This window comes from Rattus norvegicus, chromosome 10, assembly GCF_021556685.1.
Source record: "Rattus norvegicus strain SHRSP/BbbUtx chromosome 10, alternate assembly SHRSP_T2T, whole genome shotgun sequence".
Classification (NCBI taxonomy): Eukaryota; Metazoa; Chordata; class Mammalia; order Rodentia; family Muridae; genus Rattus; species Rattus norvegicus.
Genome location: NC_141543.1, coordinates 48074704 through 48090500, shown reverse-complemented (window position 1 = coordinate 48090500; position 15797 = coordinate 48074704). Strand labels below are relative to the sequence as shown.

At 45.3% G+C, this 15797-nt stretch overlaps 1 protein-coding gene across 3 annotated transcripts in view; it reads right to left on the bottom strand.

The window, feature by feature from the left end:
• Positions 1-934: 934 nt before the first annotated feature.
• The window catches only part of LOC148002883 (uncharacterized), a 28245-nt gene continuing 13382 nt past the window's right edge, over positions 935-15797 (bottom strand). For 2 of the 3 annotated variants that reach the window (XM_087574955.1, XM_087574953.1), the window contains one exon: positions 935-3980. In XM_087574955.1, the coding sequence (XP_087431081.1) occupies positions 1691-2140 (450 nt within the window). In that variant the 5' untranslated portion in view covers positions 2141-3980 and the 3' untranslated portion in view covers positions 935-1690. Of the gene's footprint in view, positions 3981-10763; positions 10809-15797 lie in introns of all 3 variants that reach the window. The other variant, XM_087574954.1, reaches the window with a different exon arrangement.

The window sequence follows — 15797 nt, the reverse complement described above, 5'->3', positions numbered from 1 at the left end:
CCTCTGGAGAAACATAGGGTGAACAATGGAGGAACTGGCTCAGTGGTAGAGCACTTGCCTAACATGCTCCAATCCCTGGGTTAACCCCTCAGTACTATAAAATGCATAAATTAAATAAATGAAAATGTTAAATGAGTAATTGCTGGAGGAGGTCCCAGGACCTTTAATACCAGTGGCAACTCCTTAAGTAGTGACTGTAGCGTTCCCTAAAGCCATGAGCCATAGAACAGGTTTCCTGTGGTCCCCAAACCTGCATGGTTCAGGTCCACACCCAGCCTTCTCCTCTGCAGAGAGCTCTGTGTTTCTCCTTCGTGCCTGTTGCTGCTTCCAGTGAAATCTGGAAGAAGGTCCCTTTTCTTCATCTGAACTTCAGCTTACCTACTCTAGAAGTTTCTTCCTTTCCTAGCAGTCTTCTTTTAAAAGGCGTATTTATTGTATGTGGATACATGCTATGACTGTATGTGTGTCTGTGTACCACATGTGTGCCTGATGTCTGAGAAGTCAGAAGAGGTATGGGCTCCCCCGAGAACTGGAGCAACAGATGGTTGTAAGCCACCATGTGGATGCTGGAAACAACCCAGGTCCTCGGGAAGAACAGTCAGTGTGCTTTTAACTGCTGAGCCAGCCGGTTCTCCCTTTTTTAGTTTTATGGTATTTTTTGCTTTTTCTTGAGACAGGGTTTCCCTTCTTTTTTAAAAAAAAGGGGGGGGGGGTTGGGGATTTAGCTCAGTGGTAGAGCACTTGCCTAGCAAGTGCAAGGCCCTGGGTTCGGTCCCCAGCTCCGAAAAAAAAAAGAAAAAAACAAAACAAAACAACAACAAAAAAAACTTGGAATTACATCTAACCTGTGCTAGGTTACCACTAAGTTATATACCAGCTCTCTGTTTTATTTATTTAGGTTTTTTTTTAAAACTTTATTATTTATTTTGCAGAGTGTGTGTGTGTGTGTGTGTGTGTGTGTGTGTGTGTGTGTGTGTACACAGGCATGTATCTGCTGTGTTGCAGGTATGGAAACAGAGGCTGGCCTTCATGGCTTTGTGCTCTTCTTCCCCACGTGGTTATTGAACCCAGGTCCTCAGGCTTGGTGGCAACTGTCTTGGAGGCCCTGAAGAGCAGTTTCTGGGGAAATCTTACTCCTGTGGCATCAGACCACTGAGGGAACATAGGGTTAAATAATATTTAGCATGCCTCTGGTGTCAAGTCCTGCCCTTTTCCATTCATGGCAATGGCCTTTGATCCCGGTAAGGGGAGGAGAGCTTGTGGTGAGCTGCAGGTCACCTGAGAGCCTGTGCCTGTGAACTGCGTGAGGTCACACAGCTTGCACATTCCTGGTTACTTGGATCTCTATGTCCACCCCAGATACATGCAGGAGGAAGAAACTGCCAATGAATGTGAGTGGCCTAATTCCCACTTGGGTAAAGCACGCAGAGACCTGCTTACAAAAGCAGAGTGAAGTCAGGCTCATTTGCATGGGTAGCTGGGATTGGTTTGCCATTATTTTCTCTTGCTACCCCCTCCCCTCCTCCTCCTCCTTCTCCTCCTCATCCTCCTTTTCTTCCTCCTCTTCTTCTTCCTCCTCTTCTTCTTCCTCTTCTTCCTCCTCTTCCTCCTCTTCCTCTTCCTCCTCTTCTTCCTCTTCTTCCTCTTCTTCCTCCTCTTCCTCCTCTTCCTCTTACTCCTCCTCCTCCTCTTACTCCTCCTCCTCCTCTTCCTCCTCTTCCTCCTCTTCTTCCTCTTCTTCCTCTTCTTCCTCCTCTTCCTCCTCTTCTTCCTCTTCTTCCTCCTCTTCCTCTTCTTCCTCCTCCTCTTCCTCTTCTTCCTCCTCTTCTTCCTCCTCTTCCTCTTCTTCCTCCTCTTCCTCTTCTTCCTCCTCTTCCTCCTTCTCCTTTTCCTCCTCTTCTTCTTCCTCTTCCTCCTCTTCCTCTTCCTCCTCCTCCTCTTCCTCTTCCTCCTCCTCCTCTTCCTCTTCCTCCTCTTCCTCTTCCTCCTCCTCCTCTTCCTCTTCTTCCTCCTCTTCCTCTTCCTCCTCCTCTTCCTCCTCTTCCTCTTCCTCCTCCTCCAGCTCCTCTTCCTTCCCCCCTCTTCCCTTTCTGCCTTCAATTTCTTCCTCTTCTGTTCTGTTTTTTGGACACAGGGCCATACTATCTAACCCTGACTAGTTCTGAGTTCACAGTGATCCTCCTGCCTCAGCCTCCCAAATGCCCAGTTTGTATGTCTTGGGAAAAAGAGCCCTCCAATAGCTTCCTATGATAAGAACTGATTCCAGGACCTGGTTTCGGTTACACAAGCCTATAATCCCAGCACCTAGAAGGTGAAGGCAGGAAGGTCAGAAGTTTAAGATCATCGGCATCGTTATCTACGCATCAAGTTTGAGACTGCCCCAGTCTACCCCAGACCTTGTTCCCAAACAAACAACCACAACAAACTACAGCTAACTTCCGACTTCCTCTCCTGAGCCTTATCTTTGCCAACGAAGCTCCAGGAGGCTCACCCCACTTGTTCTCACTCCCTGTACCCTTGCTATCTACCCTTCAAGCCTTAGCTTAAACAAACTCCTGTCAGGCAGATCTCCCTAAGAATGGCTTGACTTGTTCTTCATAGCTAGATCCCAATGCAACTTTGTGTGACTTCCTGCCATGGACTCTGCTGCTACAGATGTACTATGCTTCCCTTGGCATCCCAAGTACCAAGATAGTTGAAGGTAGGTTCTTGGTATTTACTGAATGAATGCAATTCAGTCTCCTGCCTCTGGACCTCTACATCTCCCTAGGTGAAATGACATGGCTGAAGTACCTGTCACTCAGAGTACAAGACTCTCTGCTGTGTCTCTGAGATAAATATGGGAACCTCAGGCCCAGGAACTATGGATGTGAGCTGCATTCCTGAAGCAAGGCCTCAGTACCCTGTCTTTTAGCATCCTGCCATTTCTTCTTTTCTTTTTCTTTCTTTTTTTTTTTTTTTTTCTTTTTTTCGGAGCTGGGGACCGAACCCAGGGCCTTGCGCTTGCTAGGCAAGCGCTCTACCACTGAGCTAAATCCCCAACCCCAGCATCCTGTCATTTCTTTAGCTGGGCAAGGTCACCTGTTTCCCCACCACTACCCTGGTCACTGAACCCAGTGCCAAAGAGTGAAGAGTAGGGCTGGAGAGATGGCTCAGTGGTTAAGAACACTGACTGCTCTGCCAGAGGTCTTGGGTTCAAATCCCAGCAACCACATGGTGGCTTACAACCATCTGTAATGATGTCTGATGCCCTCTTCTGGTGTGTTTGAAGACAGCTACAGTGTACTTATACGTAATAAATAAATTAAAAAAAAAAAAAGAGCAAAGAATATACAGGTGGGATAGACTGGGAAGACATGTTCAACCTTGGCAGCCCTGGGGCAGAGGGACTTGTCTGTGCCATCTTCAATTGAGAGACTTTTGTCAATCTTTTGTTTATTTGATGATGTTGGTGGTGCTGGTGCTGGTGCTGGTGCTGGTGCTGGTGCTGGTGCTGGTGCTGGTGCTGGTGCTGGTGCTGGTAGTGGTGGTGAGACAGGATCTTACTTTGTAGCTAGCCTGGCACTCACTATGTAGACCAGGCTACCCATAAACTCAGAGATTAGTGCTAGGATCAAAGGTATGTGCCACCACACCCAGCCAAAGCTAGAATCTTGAAGTGAAGTCATCAAATCCTGCCTTCTCTAGGTCAGAAGGGACCCTTGGGTCATCTGGTCTACTCCTCTGCCTTAAACCTAACTGCCTATAAACATTCTTGACTCCACACAAAGCGCTCAGAGGTGCGCCTCGTAGCCCATATCATCTGCCATCTGCTTTTTCTGGAAAGGTTTTCCATCAGTGCTCTTGGGTATAGAGAGGCAGGGCAGTGTGTGGTGAACGCCCATGGCCTGGGTGTAGGATTCCGACCACGCGTGCTGACAAACTGTGTAAGCTGGAGCCCATGCGGGAGACTTAGAGCTCTCTGCGTCTCAGCTTCCTGTCTGTGAAACAGAGAAAATGCTATTGGAACACTAAGCAGTGTTTACAGGCAGAAGGAATGTCTCCCCTGTTAGATGCTATCTGTTGAACGCTAACTACCTTGGTTGCTTCTGAGGCCCTTGAATTGAGATGCTTTCTGGATTGGTTGGTTGGTTGGTTGCTAAAGGGAAAGTGGAACCCAGGCCTGGGGTTTGGACGTAGGGATAGGGGGCGTCCCAGCTGTGCACACCTTCACTTCCTTTTTCAGAGCTTTGAGAATCTCATCTGAATAGCGGGGAGAAGGCAATCCTGTCTCTGCTTCCTGCACAAAGCCAGTGAGTAGATCTAATGCAAAATGGACAGGAAGGCTTTGGAAGTAAACACCACACACATGCAAGGGCTGCCTTTCCTCCGGGGAGAAGCCCTCGCTCTGGGAGTACATCACACTAGCTTTAGACAGCAAAAGAGCTAATCTGAGCATGGCCAGCTGGCTCAATAAGTAAGAAAAGTACTTCCCACCGAGGACCAGAATTTGATCTCCCTGGGACCCAAATCAAGGAAAGAGAGAACTGAGTTCCACGAGATCTACTCTGCCCTCCACCAATGAGCCCTGGCTGAGCTGTGGCCCACGCGCACGCCCACCTCTGATAAATAGATACATGTGCTTATAGTTTTATCTTAGTTAAAAAAATAAAAAAAGCAAACTCAACCTATTTGGCAAGTCATGTTTGTGGAACTTGCTGGGAACACAAAGCTAATCCCCTAAGAATATCCATTAGTGTTGGTACTTTGACCAAAAAGCAAAAACAATAAGAAGAGTTGGCGTTGTGTTTGTTTCCATTTTGAAATAAGGTTTCACTGTATCCCTCTGGCCATCTGAATAGCACACTGCAGTTGGGGAACTGGCCTTAAACTCAGAGATCCACCTGTCGGCCTTCCTAGCTCAGGAATTAGGTGTGTACCTCCTCCAGCCAGTTGCTAATAAGCTTTTAGGTGCCCACCTGGAGGGAATAGATCTTGGTTTGGCTCCTGTCTGCCATTTTTTGCTTATTGGCATTTTTTTTTTCTCTCAGGAATCTGATGAAAGGAGCCAGGTGAGGTGCATTCACCCTGCAAATGTCAGGAGGATGCATGGCTTGCAGTCATTTCAGGATCTCATGGCCACTGTTCAACTCCTGTCCTGTTGTCATGTGAACCCATGACTGGAGAAGTCCCTGCTGTCAGCCTTTAAATTGAAGATTACATTTTTTTTTTTTTTTTTGGTTCTTTTTTTTCGGAGCTGGGGACCTAACCCAGGGCCTTGCACTTCCTAGGCAAGCGCTCTACCACTGAGCTAAATCCCCAACCCCTACATTTTTTTTTTTTTTTAGGTTAATTTTGGGGCTAGAGAGATGGCTTTGCAATTAAGAGCACTACTTGCTCTTCCAGAGGATCTGGGTTTGATTCTCAGGACATACATGACAGCTCACAGCCCTCAGTAACTCCAGTTCTAGGAGCTACGGTACAGTCTTCTTGTCTCCACTGGTATCAGGAACGCACAGGGCACACAGACATCCACCCGTGCAGACATAACACCATACACATGAAAATAAAATAAATGAGACACTGGATCCCATTCCCAACATCCCATAAACCAGGGCATGGTGGTTGGTTCACACCTATAATGTCAACACTTAGGAGGTTGTAGCAAGGGTTCAAGAAGTTCAATGCCAGCCTGGGCTACATGAGACTTACTTCCTTCCTACCCTCCTTCCTTCCTTCCTTTCTCCCTCCTTCCTTCCCTCCCTCCCTCTTTCCTTCCTTCCTTCCTCCTTCCTTCTTGTTTTTGTTTTTGCTTTTTTTTTTTTTCTTTTTCGGAGCTGGGGACCGAACCCAGGGTCTTATGCTTGCTAGGCAAGCGCTCTACCACTGAGCTAAATCCCCAACTTGTTTTTGCTTTTTGAGACAGGGTTTCTCAGGGGAGTTGGGGGGTGGGAGGGAGTGGGGGAGTGTTTCAAGACAAGGTTTCTCATGGGGGGGGCATGCCTGTAATTCCAGCACTGGGGAGACAGAAACAGGGAGATCTGTGCGAGTTCAAGTCCAGCCTGGTCTACACAGAGTGTTCTAGGACAGCCAGGGTTACAAAAAGAAAAACTGCCTCAAAAAAAAAAAAAAATAGATTAACAAAGGCAAGGTTTCTCGGGCTGGAGAGATGGCTCAGCGGTTAAGAGCACTGACTGCTCTTCCGGAGGTCCTGAGTTCAAATCCCAGCAACCACATGGTGGGTCACAACCATCTGTAATGAGGATCCAATGCTCTCTTCTGGTGTCTGAAGACAGCTATAGTGTACTCACATACATAGATAAATCTTCTTAAAAAAAAAAAAAAGACAAGGTTTCTCTGTGTAGCCCTAGCTGTCCGAAAGCTCACTCTGTAGACCAGGCTGGCCTCAAATTCAGGGACTTGTTTACTCTGCCTCTTGAATCCTGGGATTAAAAGCCTGTGAGCTGGCTGAGATTCTGTTTCAAAACTACAACAACAACACCCATGTACTCTTTTTGCACTAAAAGCAGTTGGCTACAATGTAGCCTCATTTGTAAGATCAAGTCTTTGTCATCTTTTTCTCTTCTCGTGCTTTTCAGACGTCTTCTCTAGAATACCTCAGGAGGTACCGCGTTTATCTGTGTTCTTCACACCCCCCCCCCCGCCCCCAGCTGAGTTATCTGTGTTCTTTTCTGGACAAGTATCTTGCTACTTGTGGAAACAGCTACAAAACTTTACCCCCAGCCCAGCCTGTCTCAATAACCCACAAACCTGAACAAGCAGAATTCACAAAGCAGAATTCACATTTTTGAGGTTTTATTTTGTACCTAATTCAAAACATATTCCTAAGGATCCTTGATAAGATTAAAATGAAAGGGGCTGGGGATTTAGCTCAGTGGTAGAGCGCTTGCCTAGGAAGCGCAAGGCCCTGGGTTCGGAAAAGAACAACAACAAAAAAGATTAAAATGAAGCCAAATAGTGTTTCATGCCTTTAATCCCAGCACTCAAGAGGCAGAGGCAGTTAAATCTCTGTGAGACTAACTTGGTCTACAGAGTGAGGTTTTTTTATTTGTTTGTTTGTTTTTAAGATTTATTTATTATATAGAAAATTACACTGTAGCTGTCTTCAGACACACCGGAAGAGGGCCTCAGATCTCATTATAAATGGTTGTAAGCCACCATGTGGTTATTGGGATTTGAACTCAAGACCTCTGGAAGAACAGTCAGGTCTCTTAACCACTGACCCATCGCTCCAGCCCCTACAGAGTGAGTTCTAAGATAGCCAGAGCTACGTGGTGGTGAGACCCTGTCACAAAACAAAACAAAACAGAGTAAGATCATAGTGGTATGTGCTTGTGGGATGGCCAGTCTGTTGACCTGTATTCCAGCCCTGGGACCCAGATAGTGGAAGAATAGAGTCCTGTAAGTTTTCCTTTGACATCAACTCATGGACCATGGCTACTAATAACGAATAAGATTATTTTTATTTTATATGTATAATTTGTGAACTGTTGTGTGGGTGCTGAGAACTGAACACAGGTCCTCTGTGTAGCAAGTGGTAAGAGTAGAATGTGCTCTTAACACTGAGCCATCTTTCCAACCCCCTAAAATTAATTTTTAAGAGTGATTATAAGGGCTGGAAAGATGGCTCAATGGTTAAAAGCACTGACTACATTTCCTAGAGGTCCTGAGTTCAGTTCCCAGCAACCACAGGGTGGTTCACAACCTTCTGTAATGGGATCTGATGCCCTCTTCTGGTGTGTCTGAGGACAGTTACAGTGTACTCACATACATTAAATAACTAAATCTTTTTTTTTTTAAGTGTGATTATAAAAAAGAGTATTTCCCAATGTAGGATAAGACTATTGTACTTACTATCATGAATCATGAATCGGCTCATATGGTAATGCTTTGAGTTAAGTACCATTATTATGTCTTTTATCATTTGAGGGGGTCCTGGGGGACAATTCAGTTGGTAAAGTGCCTGCTGTGCAAGCTCGAGGACCTGAGTTCTGATCCCCAGCACCCAGGTAAAAAGCCAGGCATGTTTGTAACTTTAGTGCTGGATTAGAGTAGGGTGGAGACAGGAGAATCTCTGGATCCCAGCCAAATCATTGAGCTCCAGGTTCAGTGAGAGACCCTGCCTCAATAATAATAATAATAATAATAATAATAATAATAACAACAACAATAATAATAATAATGGTGGTGATGGTGATGATGATGATGATGTATAAAGCAACCAAGGAAATATAGAAAATCAACTATTGGCCTCCATACACATGCACACACATGTGTACCCCTACACACACACACACACACACACACACACACACACACACAGCACAAAATTTGTTTACATTGGATAGGGGATGTTCCTCACAGAGGAATGTGGAATGTTTGATCCACCATTTGGGGGCACTGGTTTTGGAGGTGGTGGTTGACTAACTAGTGGAAACTAGAAGGATGTGCCTTTGAAGGCTACTCCAGGTCCTGTCCTTTCCTCTGTCTTCTCCAATGCTGTGCCTTAGCATGGGCCTAAACCAATGGAGGTAAGGCCTAAGGAGTTGGAGGCTCTGAAATTGTGAGCCTGCATCCACGACTCCTCTCTTTAAGGTGTGCTTTCCCTTGTGTCAGTCACAGCTATGGGAAGCCAGCTCACGTGGAGCCCATCCTGCAGATAACGAGAGGATGACTAGCTTGTGTAAACTCAGAAACATCACAGCCATGATCAAAGCCATAGCAATCACACCCCAGAAGCTGTGCTAGTGACAATCTGTGGCGTTTAACCTGTCTCCTTGGTCATGTGTCCCTTCAATAGCCACAGATCCATGGTTCGTGTAAATAAATATACAGTGTACGTGTTATATTGATCAAGAAATAAGCCAAGGGTTGGGGATTTAGCTCAGTGGTAGAGCGCTTGCCTAGCAAGCACAAGGCCCTGGGTTCGGTCCTCAGCTCTGGGGAAAAAAAAAATGAGCAAAAGAAATAAGCCAAGGCCACTTCCTACTTTCTCCTGGAATCAATCTCTCTCTCCATCCCATATCTCCTCCACCTCCTCTTCCTCCTCCTCTTCCTCTTCCTCCTCCTCTCCTTTCTTCTTAGAAAAGAGTCACCTGCAGGAGTTTATTTTATTTTATTTTATTTTTATTTTTTCTTTTTTTCGGAGCTGGGGACCGAACCCAGGGCCTTGAGCTTGCTAGGCAAGCGCTCTACCACTTAGCTAAACCCCCAACCCCGTTTATTTTATTTTTAAATTGCATTTATTTCTTTGTTGGTTTTTTTTTTTTTTTTTTTTTTTTTTTTTTTTTTTTTTTGGACAGGATGCTGTCAGAGGACAAAACCTTTACATGAATCATCTTGTTACTCCCTTCCCCCTCCTTTTTGAGACAGTGTCTTACTCTATAGCCAAGGCTGTTTATAATAGTCCAGACTGGCCTTAAACACATGCAGTCCTCCTGCCTCAGTCTCCAGAGGGCTAGAATTACAGGTTTGAGCCACCCTACCTCACTTCTTCTCAGAACACTTTAAGTGGACTCAGACAGAACCTGTGTGTGAGAGCATGCTGGAGAAGCTGAGAAGTCTGAACTGTGCAACTGTGACCAGGACACGCATGTCCTCTGCCCCTTCGGGCCACCACAACCTGTGCCTACACCCATCAACCAGGACCAGCTTCAAGCTGAGGGTAGAGCAATATGCAGTCAGGGAAGGCTGTCAAGTATGGTAATTACGACATATAATTTATCTCAAAAGAATGATTTGGGGTATGTAATTAATACTTTGTTCACAGACATTTCTTTCTCTCAGGAGCTCTGAGAGATGTGAAGAATATTTAAATATTTATCACATGCTCTGCTGGAGACAGTCTATGGTTTCAGTAGATAATTAAAATTACTCCCCCTTTGGAATTAAGACTTGCCTTTGGGATGAGTCTGATGGCCACCAGACACAGGAGTAGGTCTCAGTCTGGGCACTCTGAGCATGGGGCTGTCTGGGAAGGACTGTACTCTGAGCATGGGGCTGTCTGGGAAGGACCTCAAAATGCAGTTTGTCAAAGAGAGATGAACATCAATTAAACACAATACCAACTTCAAATCCCCACTGGTGTTAGGAATCACTAATCTACCCCTGCAGTCTTTCCCATGGAACCTGGACTTCATTCAGGCATCTCTTGGTTTTCTGTTTTTTACAGGATCACAGGTAGCCCAGGCTGGCCTCCAATTCACTATCTAGTAGAGGTTGGCTTTCAACGTTTTAATCTTTTAAATTTTAATTTAATTTAGTTTTAACACAGGACCTCACTATGCTGTCCTGGCTGTCTTAGAACTCTATAGGCCAAACTGGTTTCAAACTCACAGAGATCTGCCTGCCTCCGCCTGCCTGTCTCCGCCTGCCTGCCTTCTAGATGGTGGTATTAAAGGCCTGAAGCACCAAACCTGGTTCTTGGAAATATTTTTTTTAAGTTTCACATTTTAGTTTTAATTATAGGTATGTACATAAGTGTGTGCACACGAATGCAGGTGCCCTTAGAGACCAGAGGCATCCGATCCCCTAGAAATAGAGTTGCAGATGGTTGTGAGACGCCAGGCTTGGACGCTGGGAACCGAACGAACGAACGTAGGTCCTTGCAAGAGCAATGCAGACCAAGCCACATTTCCAACATTACTTTGAATTTCTAATCCTCCTGCCTCTGCCTCCTGAGTTCTGGGATTAAAGGGATGCTCTACCCTCTCCCCAGGAAGAGATTAAAGAATATGATCCTGGGTATGCCACTGCCTACCAACCTTATCAAATCCTCTTGTTCTCCTGGCCTTTCATCACTTTCATCCCTGCAACAAGACAGAAGAATGGGTTTCAGACAGGCAACTTCCCCTGATGAAAGTCACAAGGCCACATTACAGGGCAAAAAACTGCCCAATTTTTGGATTTCTCTCTTTTTCTTTTTCTCCTCTCCTCTCCTCTTCTCTCTCTCTCTCTCCCCTTCCCTCTCTCTCTCTCTCCCTCTCTCCCTCTCTCTCTCTCTCTCTCTCTCTCTCTCTCTCTCTCTCTTTCTCTCTCTCAGACAGGAAAAAAAAATATATATATATATGGCCCTGAACTCCCAAAAATCTGCTTGCCTCTCCTCTTGAATGCTGGGATTGAAGGTGAGCCCTGTTTTTATGTTTTGCTTGGTTTTCATCCTTGTTAATCCCTTTTTGCAGATTCCAGAAGCGCACTAGATTCCTCTCATGTGAGCCCCTTGGAAACACCTTCTAGAAGACAGTTTGTTGTTTAGACACTTTCAACATCAGCTTTCAAGGCAAAAGTGGAGACCTCAATATGAGGTTCGAATCCTTGTTATTTGTGAGAAAACGGAGTGTAATAGCGCAGTGGTGGTACACGACTTTAATTTGGGTTCCAGTCCTGCCTGATCTACAGAGTGAGTTCTAAGACAGCCACAGCTACACAGAGAAACCTCGTCTTCAAAAAACAAAACTAGGGGTTGGGGATTTAGCTCAGTGGTAGAACGCTTGCCTAGCAAGCGCAAGGCCCTGGGTTCGGTCCCCAGCTCCGAAAAAAAGAAAAGGGAAAACAAAACAAAACAAAACAAAACTAAGCTAAAGCTAAACAAAGAAAATAAAAGAACGAAAGAAAATAAGGAGAAAAGAGGGAGTGTTTGAGAGAAACTTCATAAGCAACTTCATAAGTACTGAGTTACTGCAGAAACATGACTCGTATAGGGGTGTACAAAAGAGATACAGTGGATAAAGATGTGGCTCAGACAGTCAAGTGCTTACATATCACAATGCTCTGGGTTCGATCCCCTAACACCACTTAAACCAGACATGGTAGCACACCCCTATAATTCAGCATTCAGGATGTAGAAGTAGGAGGACCAGAAAGAAGTTCAGGTCATTCTGAAATACATAGTGAGTTCCAAGCCAATCTGGGCTATGTAATACTTTATCTAAAAAAATCTAAAATAGGCTGATCTTGGGTGTACCCACTTTTAACCCCAGAACTCAGGGGCACAGGCAGATCTCTGTGAGGTCAAGGTCTAAATGAAGAGGTCAAGGTAAGCCAAAGCTATATAGTAATTCCCTGTCAATATAAAATAATAATAATAATAATAATATAATGATAACAATAATTTAAAAATAAGCCATTGGCTGGCTGCACAAGCTGGTTCTGCTATGGCTCCTTGAAGGGAGATGGCATTTGAGTAAGGCTCACAAGATCAATAGGATTAAATGTCTCTTTTGATTATAAGAATAGTACAGGGGCTGGGGATTTGGCTCAGTGGTAGAGCGCTTGCCTAGCAAGCACAAGGCCCTGGGTTTGGTCCCCAGCTCCGGAAAAAAAAAAAAAAAAAAAAAAAAGAATAGTACAAAGCTCTGACACAGTTATTGGGAGACACAGAATGTCAAGAGGAAAAGTCACTTCTGTTTTCTTTATCCATCAACCATGTCAATATGGGGCTTTTCTTCATTTGGTGGCTTTCTCTTTCTCTCTCACTCTCTTTTTCTCTCCCTCTCTTTCTCTCTCCCTCTCTTTCTCTCTCCCTCTCTTTCTCTCTTTCTCTCTTTCTTTCTCTTTCTTTCTTTCTTTCTTTCTTTCTTTCTTTCTTTCTTTCTTTCTCTCCCAAGACAGTGTTTCGCTGTGTATCCCTGACTGTCCTGGAAATTATGCTGTAGACCAGGCTGGCCTCAGACTCACAGAGATTTACCTGTCTCTGCCTGCTGAGTGCTGGGATCAAAGGCATGTGTCACCACCACCCAGCTTAATCTGGTGTCTCTCATTCCAAGTACAGACATATGCTGTCAATATTTTTATTATTATTATTATATTATTATTATTATTATTATTATTATTATTATTATTATTTCACACAATGCACCACCATGCCCAGCTTTATATTTTGATGTTTTAAAGATCTTAATGTATCATGACAATCAATGACCCACAGCCCAGTAATTCTGCTACAGGGAATAGCCAAGAGAAATATGCACATGCTCATGGAAAGGCACATGTGGACAGGAGTCATGGAAGAGGCTTCCTGGTTACACCATTTAGCCACGTGAGTAGCTCTCCCATACCCAGGCCCTGCAGAACAGCTGCCTTCTCTAGTGTCAGCCTCGAAAGGCACTGGCTGACATGTAGCAGCTGGCTGACAACATGGCCATTTTCCCCAGGAGTCCCTCCAAAGTGGGGTGGTGTAGCAGACAGAGTTATTTCCCTGGCATCTGAGTGCACAGTTGTACCAACTTCCAAGAGATGTTTCTTCCAGGTTCTACTGGCCTGGCAAGGTAACATGACAGCCCCTCTGCTCCTTAAGGGAAGCACAGGCAGGAGCTATTTGCAAGGATCCAGATCCCAGTTCTGGGGTGACTCCTTGAGCAGATTCTGTGTTGGCATTATGTGTGGCAGCTGAAGTTCCTTGGGGTTCTCTTGACTTGGTGTTAGCCAGCTTTTCATTGTTCCAGCCATGCTGTAATTGGTGTCCTTTGCTAATTGTTTTAAAGAGTTATTTCTAAGTCTAGGTATATGTGTGGATATATGTGTGTGGATGATTGTGTCCGTGGAAGCCAGAGGCATCCCTGGAGCTGGAGTTAAATTAAAGGTTCAGCTAACCACTAAACCATCTCTCCGGTCCATCCTTAATTTTTCATTACAATTATTTGTTTGTTTGATGTATTTGTGTGCCACAACATCCATTTGAAGGTCACAGGACAATTTGCAAGGGTCAATTCTTTCCGTACACCATATGGATTGCAGGGACTGGAGTCCGGTTGTCAGGCTTTGTGGCAAGCCCCTTTAAAGATGCTGGGGCATCTAGACAGATCTATTTGTTCTTTTTTTTTTTTTTTTTTTTTTTTGGTTCTTTTTTTCGGAGCTGGGGACCGAACCCAGGGCCTTGCGCTTCCTAGGTAAGCGCTCTACCACTGAGCTAAATCCCCAGCCCCGACCTATTTGTTCTTGAGACAAGACATTATGTAGGCCAGGCTAGCCTCTAGTTCACTACGCTCCAAGGGGGGTCTTGAACCTCTGACCCTCTGGCCTCCACCTCCTAAGTGCTGGAATCACAGGTGCGTACCACCATGTCCAGATATTTCTTTATGTCAGACTTTCTTTGCTTAGGTATTTCTCTCTCCAAGTCAAACCCAGATGGATGGGTTTGAATTTCTAGTGTTTGGTGATGACCTCATGCTGGGCCTTTTTCAACATTTCCAGCAGGACAGTTACCTCGAAATTGAATTCCTAAAGGGAGACTGTGTTAGTTACTTTAAACTAAATAAAGAGTGGGGGGAAAAGGAACAAACAACATGCTTTAGTTTTCTGAGACCGGACTTCACAACATATCCCAGTTTGGCCTTGAACTCACAATCTTTCTGCCTCAGTGCTTCCTCCCCCTCCCATAGTTACTGCTATGAAAAAGGGTTTTATTTGGGCTTGTGGGTCCTGAGGGATAGGAGTCGATCACCATCATGGAGAAGAAACAGCGGCAGGGAAGCTGCTGCAGCATCAGCTGAGGGCTCCTCTCAAAGCCTGCCGCAGTAACACACTTCCTCCAGCAAAGCCACACCTCCTACCCAAACAGCTCCACCCACCGGGGGACCAAAAACTCAAGTGCCTGAAACTACAGGTGACTGTCACTGAAACCAGCACAGGAACCATGAAAATGCAAGGTAACCTGAAGCCAAAGCTTCAGCTGGGCTTGGCCGGTCACACCTGAAATCTCCGCACTCAGGAGGCTGAGACAGGAGGATCACAAATGCAAGCAAAGCCCGTCGGGGTTTCAGACAGTATAGCCCACGACTGTTTCAAAATAAAACGCCATAACATCACGTCAACTAATATCTGTTGTTCAGCGTAAGCTACAGGGCCAACCAGAATCCATAGAGAAGAAAACCAGATGCACCCCTTGACTGCCGGAGCCGCTTCTTTATTGTAGCAGCCGAATGCTTACGCAACACGCTCCTGACTCTAGTCCAGAGCCGCAAAGTCAAGAACGTGGCTGGAGGAGGATGTGAGAATCTAGAATCCAGTGTCCCTTTCTCCAGGAAGTCAACAGTATCCCAGCCTGAGAACTCTTGAACCGGGGACTCATATCACCTTGTCATTATCCTCCCACGGCCTTCTGGCTTCCAATGATTCTCAGAAACTCTTACGGTCCTGACCGCCGCCTTGGAGGTTTTTTTTTTTGTTTTTTGTTTTTTGTTTTTTTTTTTGTTTTTTTTTGCCTCGGAGCCGCCTCGGAGCCGCCTCGGAGGTTTTGCCCCGCCTTTGTGTTTCAGCACACTAAGGTCCTTGCCTACTTTCCTTTTTATTTATCCTATTTGGGGTTTAGAGTTGATGCTTAATGATTAACCATCATCAAATATTGCCTCTAGCTGGGCGTGGGAGATGATCACTGAAGCACTGGGAGGGAGGGGGTAGCACTGAGGCAGAAAGATTGTGAGTTCAAGGCCAAACTGGGATATGTTGTGAAGTCGGGTCTCAGAAAACTAAAGCATGTTGTTTGTTCCTTCTCCCCCCTCTCTCCACCCCCCACTCTTTATTTAGTTTAATCTCCTGATTTTCTGTTCATCCTCCCCGTGGGTTCAATGAGATACATTTAGATTTCTTTTCCACGTTCCCTTGACTTTTAGGTTTGTATTTTGTTTTGTTTTTGAGGCAGGGTCTTGCAAAGTATCTCTTGCTGGCCTTGAACTTTCTACCTCCGGGTAGCCTGTGGCTCCTGAGTGTTGGGGCTCCAGGTGTGTGCTACCCTGCCTGGCTACCATATTACATTCTTCTATGTAATTTATGCGACAGTCCAGAATCTGTGCCTATTTCCA